General features: G+C 47.1%; 1 protein-coding gene across 2 annotated transcripts in view; it reads left to right on the forward strand.

Moving 5' to 3' along the window:
• CLIP3 (CAP-Gly domain containing linker protein 3) overlaps positions 1–5,777 on the forward strand; it is a 30,219-nt gene extending 24,442 nt beyond the window's left edge. For both annotated transcript variants that reach the window (XM_030219443.1, XM_030219444.1), the window contains exons 10-14: positions 365–499; positions 892–1,015; positions 1,280–1,344; positions 2,372–2,444; positions 3,480–5,777. In XM_030219443.1, coding sequence (XP_030075303.1) covers positions 365–499; positions 892–1,015; positions 1,280–1,344; positions 2,372–2,444; positions 3,480–3,534 — 452 coding nt within the window. In that variant the 3' untranslated portion in view covers positions 3,535–5,777. The remainder of the gene's footprint in view (positions 1–364; positions 500–891; positions 1,016–1,279; positions 1,345–2,371; positions 2,445–3,479) is intronic.
• Positions 5,778–12,281: the final 6,504 nt, after the last annotated feature.

The following is a 12,281-nucleotide window of genomic DNA, read 5'->3' on the forward strand; positions in this document are numbered from 1 at the left end:
GAAAGATTTCTTAATGTTGAATATTTTTCCTTTGTGAATGACCATGGGGTCCTGTGAGATACTTTGGCATCGTTTGCAGTTGGATATATTGCAAGGATGTGTGCCATTCTTTTCTTTTTGAGTCTGTGTTGGGAGCTTACTTCTAATTAGCTTGTGTTTTAAGTTGGGTGGCTGTCGGAAGGCCAGCACTGGTGGAGATGGGAATATCTCTTTCAGTAATTCATCCTCCTGGAGTAGAGGCTGCAGATCTCTTATGATTTTTCTTAATTTTTCTAGCTCTGGGTTGTATGTCACTACAAGGGGGGTTCTGTCTGTGGCTTTGGAAATCTTTGAACTGACCCTCCTTGTTTTTTTTCTCACTCAGGATCACAGAAAAAGTCCTTATCTGTGGCCAGTCTGGACCGCGAGGGGTTGAAGATAGATCTTGGAGATCAGGTGCTCGTAGCTGGGCAGAAGCAGGGGATCATACGGTTCTATGGGAAAACAGACTTTGCTCCAGGTACAGTACCTCACACTTAACAGGATGGGTTATGCATTTGCTATACTACGTTTCTGTGGTACAACCAAAGCGGATTACATTTATTAGTATATGCAGGTACTTTCGGTGTCCCTACTGAGCTCACAATCTAAGTTTTGTGTGTGGGGTAATGAAGGGTTAAGTGACTTGCTCAGGGTCACTAGGAGCAGCAATGGAAATCAAACCCAGTTCCCCTGGTTTTCAGCCCACTGCACTAACCGTTAGCCCACTTCTAGTGGTGCACTGTTTGTTTCAGATGATAAAAATCCATGACTCCATTTCCAGTTTGTCTATTGGTTTTTCTATGGCTTGTCTCATTCTGAGCAGGAATGGCTTTATGCAACTCATTTCTCTCCCCCTTTATCACTCCACAGGGTACTGGTTTGGCATTGAACTGGATAAGCCCACAGGCAAACATGATGGCTCTGTTTTTGGGGTTCGATATTTCACCTGCCCCCCAAAACATGGAGTCTTTGCTCCACCCTCAAGGGTCCAGAGGTATGGTTCACCTCCTTTTCTTGACATATTTGCAAAGGGTTATTCATAGGCAGTGGAATGGGGGGGTCACTGGGGCCATGGCCCTACCAGTATTTTATTCTGTACAACATCTGCAATTACGAGTGGTGGGGGAGGGGCAGAGATTAGTTTGTTCAGCCCCTCCAACCATAAAGGTATTCCACTGCCCCTGAGTTTAGTTACTGAAATGTTTTTAAGTCATATAATTATTTCCCTACTTAAAAACGTTTCTTTTTGTTTTTCCAGAATTGGGGGACCCAAAGACTCCCAAGGTGACAGTACATTAGTGAAGAAAGTTCATCAAGTTACCAGTAGGTATAGCACGTTCGATGGATTTACTACTACTACTACTTAACATTTCTAGAGCGCTACTAGGGTTACGCAGCGCTGTACAGTTTAACAAAAAAGGACGGTCCCTGCTCCAAGGCACTTACAATCTAATGGGCAAAATGTCAAGTTGGGGCAGTCTAGATTTCCTGAATAGAGGTATGGTGGTTAGGTGCCGAAGGCGACATTGAAGAGGTGGGCTTTGAGCAAGGCTTTGAAGATGAGCAGTGAGGGGACCTGGTATATGGGCTCAGGGAGATTATTCCAGGCATGGGGGTGAGGCGAGGCAGAAGGGGCGGAGCCTGGAGTTGGCGGTGGTGGAGAAGGGAACTGAAAGGAGGGATTTGTCTGCCTTGCTCATTTGCAATAATGTAGATGAGCTGAGAAGCATCCCAGCCCTTAAACTTAGGTTCATCAAGCCCTTCGAGGATTCAATTTCAAAGAGCTTCCAACATGAGATGAAGTCTCTTGGAGAGCCTCCAGCATGGCAGACAACCTTTATCTTTGCAGAATACCAACATTGAATACCACCATGGGACAGACTTCCTTCCACTGACAAATGCCCACCATACAAAATCCTCCATTGAGGAGAAGCCCCCCTATAAGCTACCAAGGTGGCACCCTTCAAAATGAAATCTTTCAAAAAAAATTGGGATTTCTCAAAGCCTCACGACATACTTCAGATAATATCCTCCTACTCTGTATGTACCAGATCCTGGTCAATAAGGACACTTTTAGCTGGAAAGAGAAATATTTTTATTTCCACTTTTCCAAATAAAAACTGTCCCACAAATGACCCTTCAGCTTCAGGTAGCTCCCACAAGCCCCCCCCCCCCCCCCCCCCCCCCCCGAATATGAGATGTTACGTTGAATGCGCTACAGATGTATTTCCCTTGGGTTCCATTGTGTGACTGAGCAATATTTCGAACCTGGTGGCCCACAATAAGAAAGGAAACTGCCGTTGTATACGCTGTTTCTTGCCAAATTATCTCTTGTCATTCTCTTTTTTAGTGACACAGCCAAAGCGAAACTTCACAGCAGTCAGGACTCCAAAAGACATTGCATCGGAAAACTCCATATCTAGGTACTTATTTTGCACCAGGGGCAATGGCGGGTTAAGTGACTTGCCCAGAGTCACAAGGAGCTGCAGTGGGAATTGAACTCAGTTCCCCAGGATCAAAGTCCACTGCACTAACCACTAGGCTACTCCTCCACTAGCAACATTCCATATAGAAGCCTGCCCTTGCAGATCAGCAGGACGTCAGACTCACAGAAACAGAAGCCTGCGCAGCCGCATTGCTGATCTGCAAGGGCAGGCTTCTACGTGGAATGTTGCTAGTGGAATAGCAACATTCCATGTAGAATCTCAAATAGTAGCAACAGAATCTCAATAGTAGCAACATTCCATCTAGAATCTCCAATAGTAGCAACATTCCATGTAGAATCTCAAATAGGGAAAGGGAAATGGGACTTGATATACCGCCTTTTTGAGGTTTTTACAACTACATTCAAAGCGGTTTACATATATTCAGGTACTTATTTTGTACCAGGGGCAATGGAGGGTTAAGTGACTTGCCCAGAGTCACAAGGAGCTGTAGTGGGAATTGAACTCAGTTCCCCAGGATCAAAGTCCAGTGCACTAACCACTAGGCTACTCCTCCACTAGCAACATTCCATGTAGAAGCCTGCCCTTGCAGATCAGCAATGCGGACGCGCAGGCTTCTGTTTCTGTGAGTCCTGCACATACGTGCAGGATGTCAGACTCACAGAAACAGAACGAAGGAAGAAGAGGATCTCGGCTGGTGGGGGTTGGGTCCCCCGCCAGCAAAGGTAGCAGACGGCGACGGGAGGGGGGGGTCGAGAGGGTTGTTGGCGGGGGGGGGGGGGTCCAGTGCCAAATCTACGGGGGCCCAGGCCCCCGTGGCCCCACGTAGCTACGCAACTGGTTCTGTGCATTCTCCCTCTGTCTTGCTCCCATCTTTGACTGGTCTGAGGAACAGGAGCTTACACCTGGAACCAGCACAGCCAACACATCATACACGAGAAATTAACAAATCTTAAGACTGGAATTTGCTGCTATGAAAAGTTTTTTTTGTCTATTTCTCTCTTTCTTCTATAGGTTACTCTTCTGTTGCTGGTTTCCCTGGATGCTGCGTGCAGAGATGCAGTCCTAAAGGCATCAAGCAACTCCCTGGCTCCTCCAGACTGTCCTCGCTACTTTCCTGCAACCTTGAGTCAAAGACTGCTGCCCCTGCCCCATCCAGTCATTCCCACAGTCCTTGTGATTCCCCCCAGTGCCTTGTACCTTACTGAGCGCTCCCTAGTTTCTGTGAGAGGCTCTGCATTTGTTCCGTTTCTTAAGGGCATAGAAATCAGTTCATACACTTTGTAAAGAGATCTCTCTTGTTTTGTCCGTCCTTCCGTTGCTATTTCCTGAAACATAAGGCAGGGAGTTTGCTGCTGGTTCGTTATCTCTGGTCTCTTACAGAATCATAAATATGGTCTGTTTTTCTTTTTAATTTTTTTTTCTTTGGTTCCTGATGATACTACTGAAAGCCATTTAAAAAAAAAGGGGAGAAAAGTTTCAGAAATTCCCCCCCCCCCCCCCCCCCCCTTCTTCGTTCAAGCCATCATTTATTCTTATCTTCTTAGTGGACTGTTTTGCCTTCACGTTCACTTCTTTAGAGGAAGATCTCCACCTAGGATCAATTTAATTTCCCACCTGCTTTTTGCTTTTCTTTATCCTTGAGTACACAGCTGTTTCCATAGTGTCAGGCCTCCGTCTTCTGGATTTGGCCACTGAGACGTGAGTCCTTGAATTGTCACTCTTGCTTTCAGAATACCTGGTTTCACCATGGCAGGTACAGGGAAATCAAGTAGGATCCACACATGACAGTTTTGTTAAAACCCCTTACAAAAACAGCATGTTTTCTTCAGTATAATTAAACGTCCCATGTATTTGTACATCAAAGATTTTAAAACTGAAAGGGGCTGAAAGAAGAAAACTTTAGACTTGTGAATATAATTTAATCAATATAAAACAGCAGGTAAATAGCCGTCTTTAGCAAAAAAAAAAAAAAAAAAAAAAGCCTTGTCTTCTATGGTATCTTCACTCTCAAGCTTTATAGCTCCCATGGTGCAATGTAACAGGTTTATACTATGTTTAGGCTAGCTTTTCCAGACCATTTACTGAAGCTTATTCTCATTTAAAGAACCTCCGAGTTGTGTAGTAGCTTTACCGTAACATAGTGTGAAGCTCAGAGCGGCAGATAAACATCAGAATACTAACCACATTAAAAATAAATGTTTTTATCTAAATGCTGGCCTCTCAGCATCATGTGCATCCACAAACACTTCTTCCAAGCATTCCCTGTTCTTCGTGGCCCTAAAATAATGTCTTCACTTGATTGACGGAACTGAGATATCTCTTTTCCTGCAATTTGTTGTTTGGTCTGTAGATTGCTCTTTTTGTTTCCAACTTGTACAGCACTGCATGCTTCCGCCTACCCTACCAACTCTGTACCTCTGGAAACTTAGCATGAGATAACTGATATGCTGTCACATAGCCATTAATTGTAATTTTGTTTAATTCGATTCTTGGTGCATTGTTATGACAGGGTTTGGTTCCTCACCTGTACTTCCATAAAACTACACCTTGTAATTTTAAAAGTTTTTTTTTTTTTTTTAAATGGTTACTCAGTGGAGGAAATTAACATAGCTCTGATTTTCGTTAGGCAGTTTGAAGCTTTCAGTACAAAATGTGATTGATCCATTTAGTGAAAAACTACAGCAAAAAAAAAGCAGATAAAGAAAAAAGCTTTTATAGCTAACGAAAAATTATGTCTTACCTGATCATTTTCATTCCTTTAGTGGCAGCAGGTGAATCCAGAGACTTGTAGGTTGTGACAGCAGGTGGAGATAGAGAGCACTCCATGGTCAGTCAGTATATCTCATAACAAAGCAGAAGGAAACAGCATTATAACATTTCTCATTCCCCACGGTGAAAAGTGATAAACCAAGAACTACAAAGAATCCAACTGAATACAACAGTCTGCCTAAAATGGAAAAATGCAGTAACACAGACCAAAAGGCGAGAACTAATTGACAAAACCTGCCGGCACAGGTTGGGACTCTGGATTCATCTGCTGTGACTAAAGGAAAGAAAATTATCAGGTAAGACATAATTTTTCGTTCTTTAGCATCAGCAGCAGATGAATCCAGAGATTTGTGGGATGTAGAAAAGCAGTCCTGAAGTAGGGTGGGAACCAAAAGTCCCTGCAGATAGCACCAATACTCCAAGAGATGCCCCCGACTGAGTGGAAACAACGAAGCAGTAGGAAGTGGAGAAGGCATCCAAGAAAAACATGGCGCCATTTTACAGAATTCATTCAGGGAAAAACTGACTGGCTTCCACCCTGGTAGAATGCACTCGGAATCTGGCCGGAAGCAGCGCACCCGCTAGAAAAAACGCAGAAGTAGTAGCCTACTGGTCCCAGCTAGCAATCGACCTAGCGAGCAAACACGGCTGGGGAAGCTGCATCACCCTGCAAGGCGCTGAGCCCAGCCCGAGAACAAGATCCTACCGACGTACACGTTGGTCACTGCCGAATAGTGCCAGAGAATACAGCGATCCGCATGCCAGTGGGCAGAAACAAGGGCAATGGAGAAGGAAGGTCAAAACCATCATAGGAAGAAAAGACGGGACTATGTGCACTGGCACCTGTCAGAGAAATCCAGAAGAACCCGATACAACAAATCTTGGAAACCCAAAACCCCGCATAGGCTAATACCTGGATCTCCAAAGAAAACTAGGCCACCCCGGACAACAGCAGCTGGTGTTGTTATAATGAAGGCGAACCTACCAGACCTACTAGAAAACAAAGACAGAGCTGTCCTCAGGAAGACACTGAGTCTTTGACCTCCTCCAATCATTCACCAATGTTGCGAAGCCCTCACCAAATAAGAGTTGTCCCATAAAAGGGAGTGTAACTAGCCACTGTTTGAAGCCACAGCTGTCACCCAGTGGCATGAGCAGAGCAAACGATGGGCCAAGGATGCCAAAGAGATCTGTGGGGCCCATGCCTGAAGCAAGACATACATGGAATCTGGCACAAAGGGCAACACCGTTTCTACCTACTTCAAGCCATTACAAGGCTTACCGGCGGACTCCAGGAAGGAATCTGAAAGCCAACGCACCCAGCAGAGAAAGCACTCCTGAAGCGACAGAGAAAGTCTGTGGTGAATCCACAAGTGGAGACTGAACGTGGCTTGGAGGGCCCAGGAGACATGGAGATGAACAAGTAAGAAGGGGCCACCGAAGTGGACCAATGAGGAATCTGGCCAATGGGCGAACATCCAAACTAAATGTGATTGTGCCCAAAATTTGAACAGCGTTTCAGCCCAGGGACCTGGAAGGGAAAACCGAGCCCGACCGGGGCATGAATCATACACTGATGAGCAAGAGGAAGAAATGTCTCCCCTATGTCTATGGCAATTATCATGCCCAGAAACACCCCAAGTTATGTGGGACTCCTGGAGAGATGTAACACTGAAGAGTAGTAGCTGCCTACCTGCAGACTCTCTGAAGAGGCGTAAAACAGCTAACCATCGAGGTATAAATGAGCCCGCCTTCCATACTTATGAAGGAAGGCTGCCACCACCACCATGGCCTGGAATGGCTAATGTGCTCCAAGGAGTGCAAACCACAGAAAGCTGCTGTGGGAAGGCCAACCAGGAATAAGAAAGTCCTCGAGATCCAGGGAGAAGAGAAACCCTCCCTGCTGGAGTGAAACTATTATAGACTGGAACATATCCAGTGTGAACATTGAGCCTGTAACCCTCTGACTCTGGGAAGTTCAAACCCAGGCGGAAAGAAAACAAGGGAAGAACTGCCCGTTCCCCCATTGCAACTGGGGACAGTCCCGATTGTCCCTAAATGAAGAAGCATGTGCAAGTTGGTGTGAACTGCCGAACCATGGGCTGGAGCTCGCCAAGCAAGACCCAGCACAAAGCTGCCATGGAATGGGAAAACCACAATTCGCAACCCTGCTTTAGCATTTCCAAGACATAATGGTCCAAGGAAAGGAGGACCCCACCTTCAGGAACCTGGGGAGCAGCCCTGCTAATCTGACACCGAGGAGTGAACTGCGACCCCAGGCTTGGTAGGCACCAGAGGCCTAGGTAGCCCTGGAGATGAGGCAGAGGGCTTGCTGTCAGCAGGAAAGAAGGCTAGATATGGGATGAAGAGGTAACCTGGAATGATAGAGTTGCTTGGCGTGGAACACATGACCTCACAAAACTCAAGATGAGACTGAGGAGATTTAAAGAATATTTAGGTTCAGGTTCTGGTAATCCCTGAGACCTTAGGTGCCCCATCCAACCACTCAAGGTCTGCCCCAAACAAAAGTGGACCTCAAAAAGGGAGCCAGCTGCGACTCCGAAGGCACAGCTGCCACCACCCAATGCCGGCACCAGAACCAACCTCTTGCTGAGAGCCAAGAATTGGCCTTCGTGGCTGTGCACGAACAGCAGCTGGCATGGTGGCAAATTGAAGCTAACCAGTGTGGCCGGGAGCCAGAGCGAGATGATGAAGCAGCACAAGGTAGTGCATACCAAGAACACTCCGGATGGCAAGCTGCAAAGGGACTGGAAGCAGCCACAGCTGAATCTCTGTGCTAGACTTCCTCTGGTCACAGTACCATTAAGGTATTATTTCAACACTGCAGAAGCACTGTACCATCGCTAGCTATCCAAGAGAGGAAAAGGTGCAAATGTGCAAGAGAAGCATCCTGAGACACTACAACACCCAACTAACGGTACCGCTGATACCAAGGTGGCTGGAGCTGGTATGCAAGAGATCTGGCCAGTAACAGTGGCAATGCCAAAGAGCAAAGTCATAGTGGAACCAAACCATCCAACCCTGAGCACAACTGCATCAGGCAGCTTCCTCCGCCATGCAATTAACCCTGTGCCAAGGCAAACAATATGAGAGCGTGAGGAATTACACCCCGGAGTCTATACTACACTCCCTGGGACAGAAGCAGAGAAAAACCACAGACAGTCAGCAAGAAAGAATATCCACAAAAGGAGAGGGAAACCTCTAGGGTAGATTTTTTTTTCTTAATGTCCACAGACCAAAGAAGAGGAGATGCCAAGAACCCCAATGACATGAAGGGCCGAACCCACGGGATGCACAGGAGGCATGGTCCCAAGGCCATGCTATGGGTCCCAGAGCAGAAACAGAGGAACCCACCCTCGCACTAAAAGAAAAGACTGCAGTCGCCACAGGCAGTGGACCATTGGGAACCGCTGCTACTACGAAGCCCTGGGATGTGACGCCTCCCAGAGAGAAGCGCCCCCTCCTCTCTGGAGCCGTACGGGATCCAACACCGCCAACGTGAGGCCTGGCACCAATGATGTACCTCAAAGCAATGCTTTACCTGAGGTACTACGCCAGGCGTGGAGAGGTGCAAAGATGCACCGAAGCCTCCACGCAGCCCCTGATCTAAGTCGACCAGACAGTCCGCCGCAACTAGACCCCCCTCTGAAAGGTGACGCATGAGTGTCTAAACAGCTGTCCCCTGGGGCCCTACCAAACTCAACTTTGCTGCAAGGCAGGTTCAGAGGGGAGAGGGTGGGAGGCAGAAACTCCGAAGGCTGTCCTTCTTGTGGGGGACAGTCATCGACCGGACCCTTTTTGTTGTTCTAGGTTTTTTTTTTTTTTTTGCAACGGAAAACAATGAGCTGATGTAAAAGAACTCGGAGGAAAAAACTGAGTAGAGGAGAAAGTGCTGAAGCAACAGGGGAGGGAAAACCGACATGGATACCCCTGGGTTGAGCGCCAACAAAATGGCCACCAAAACCCCGATAGCACCATAAAAAAGCCCAGCCCACACTTCACGGGCATAGGAAAATCAACTAGGGTTCCCCAACCGTGGCCCCTGTGCACTGCGGAAAGACTGCACAGCCTGCATAAAACCCAGCCTTGCTCGCCACTGCAAATGGTTAGAGCAGGGAGCAATGACTTTTGCCACCATTCCGTGAATAGGAAAGAAAACCGCTACAGCGGTAAGCTGTAGAGAAATAAATAAAACTGAACACTCACCCTATGGCACTGCTGGGAGGCCTGCCTGCTGCCTCAATTTCGCTGTAGGCACACATCTGCCCTCTCCTCTCCCAGCCCTGACACTCTCCTACATCCATCTGCAGGCTCTTTTTTTTTTTAATAGCAAACTGAGCTGTGCAGAGGAATGAGAACAGAGAAGGTCTGGAGAGGGCAGAAAAGTGTGGTAGGGACCTAGGGTGACCAGGTGTAACCCCTAAAAGGCAGCACTGCTCAGCCGCACACCCCATAGTTTTACTGAACTGAGAGACCAAGAATAGGAGCTGCTAATAAATGAGACCAGGAGTTTGTGAGAGACCCTCCATCCTCCTGCTGGAGATAGAGAATACTGCCTGACCAAGGAGCATTCTGTCCTATAAGACAGCTCAGTTCAGTGCTCTCTATCTCCACCTGCTGGTAGATGGTCACAACCCACAAATCTCTGGATTCATCTGCTGCTGACACTAAAGTGTCACATTTATTACTGCAAAGTGAATCAACTATTTTTTTTCTTTCCTGCAGATAGAATCATGTAAGATTGTGTAAATAAATTGTGGAGCTAAAAATAAATGCTGTCGTAAAAATTAATAGCTGAAATATGGTTTTTAATCTAATATAGTGGATCTCAACCTGTGTGCTATAAAGCACAGGAAATGTGATGTCTGTCCTGGCAACCTACTGCACTTTCCTCCGATAGGGTCCAGCGTGATGCAAGATGACTTGTACTTTCTTGACAGATGGCTGCCTCATTGTCTGGTTCATTGGAGTGCACTCTATGGTCCCCTGCCAGCACTGTAGGATACTGAGGTTTTCTTCTCTTCTCCTAGTGCCAGAAACCAACTCACCTCAGTCCCACACAGCACCAGTGCCTCATCTCCTTGCTGAGCTTAGCAGGATACCGCTCTTCTCTGCAAGAGCCCAGCAGGAAATTGTTATCCTCTTCCTTTTCTGGACAGGATTTTCCATGCCTGGCTTGGAAGTAACATGCTATGGGCACTGCTAGGCAGGAAGAGGGTGGGGATAGAAAGGAGTTAGAGGCAGGGGCGGACTAACAGTGGTCTGGGCCCCCCCACCTGACACCCCCCCCCCCTACTGTCACACTTCTCCTCCCCTACTGCCACAGCCGACGTCCCCGCTGCCCTGATCCTACCTGAAGGGCCCTGGTGGTCTAGTGGTCTCTGTGTGGGGGGGGGGGGGGGGCATGTTCTTTCCTGCCCGCTGCACTGCTGCTATTCCCCCATCTGCTGGCACCGCTGTGTTTTCAAAATGGTGGCCAAGACTTCCTGCTGTAGTCTCATGGGTATCAACAGTCTCACAAGACTTCTGCAGGGAGTCTCGACTGCCGGGCAGGGGGAATAGTGGCCGCACAATAGGCAGAAAAGAACATGCTCCCTGCAGAGGCCACTAGATCACCAGCAGCGCACCTTTAAAGGTAGGACCGGGGAGGGCTGTAGCGTGCGGCGGGGATCTGGGCAGAGCCTCTGAGCCCTTGGGCACTGCCCGGTTGCCTGAATAGTCAGTCCGCCCCAAGTTTTAGAGGTATTGGGCAGGAAGGGGTCGGAGAGAGGGAGTTCGGGATCTGCTGGGCAGGGAGAGGAAATCAGGAGTTCCTAGACAGGGAGGAGGACAGGGTCTATTGGGAAAGGAGAGGAGTAGGAGAGGGAGGGATCAACCATAAAATGTGTGACTGCCATGGGATAAGAAATCTTACAGCTTAGACAACACTAAAGAGGGCAGAATTTAAAATCGAAATTATAAGGCCAGGTCAGTGCTATGCACAACCAGGATGTGGAGGTCTTAGGTTCAACCCCATGACAGGCCTTCCATTCCCTGGGCTAGAAATGCCATTTATGATCCATTAGGAGTCCAGTCATTGAGTGCTAGAGGTACCCAAAGGCCAGATTTAAGGCCCAGGACTGCAGGGTTCTGGAAGGAGTGTATATTGAGTAAACTCCTTCATTGAGTATAGGAGGGGTAGTTTAGCATCTCCAATCTTGGATCCTATGGCTTACGTCAGTGGTTCTCAAACATGATCCTGGAGGCACCCCAGCCAGTCAGGTTTTTGGGATATCCACGATGAATATTCATGAGAGAGATCTGCATGCAGTGGAGGCAGTGCATGCAAATCTCTCTCATGAATATTCATTGTGGATTTCCCAAAAAACCTGACTGGCTGGGTTGCCTCCAGGACCAGGTTTGGGAACCACTGGCTTACACAGTTTCCATAAACTCACTTGCTGTCTCAGGGGCTCTTCAGCGCAAGGTGAGGTTTCTGTGTAACTTCTATGGCAGTCCTTCACCTAACTCTACCTCACCCCATCAGTGCAGCAGACTATACAGATAACAGACTTCCTTGCCTACCGTGAAGAAGTAGCTACAGAGAAAAATTAATCTTGGTATTTAAAAAAATTTGTTTTTATAAAATATTTTCAATATAAAGACATATACAAGAAATCTACTTTCATGGGACAACATAAAATAAGCAATAGAAACCACTGTGTCGGATGTTCTCTCATTTGACAGTGTAGCCAAATAGTGACAATAAGGATTAAATATCCCACCTCCATGTCCTCTCTCTTCAAAACAAAAAGCACCTCCTAAGTTCTAACGTGTATGAAAACTGACATTTATCTCCCAACATTCAAAAAGTCTATCTAGAAATGTTTTTTTTTTTAATTACCTTTCTAGGAAACCAAACTGAGGTGCCCACAGTTCTTGTAATGGAACATTTAACATATACATCGCAAGGAGAAACATGTCTGTTTCTTTTCCTGATGCTTTATTTAATCACTCTTTGCGTATGGGATCAGTGCTGTCTTT

Source organism: Microcaecilia unicolor, chromosome 11, assembly GCF_901765095.1.
Source record: "Microcaecilia unicolor chromosome 11, aMicUni1.1, whole genome shotgun sequence".
NCBI lineage: Eukaryota > Metazoa > Chordata > Amphibia > Gymnophiona > Siphonopidae > Microcaecilia > Microcaecilia unicolor.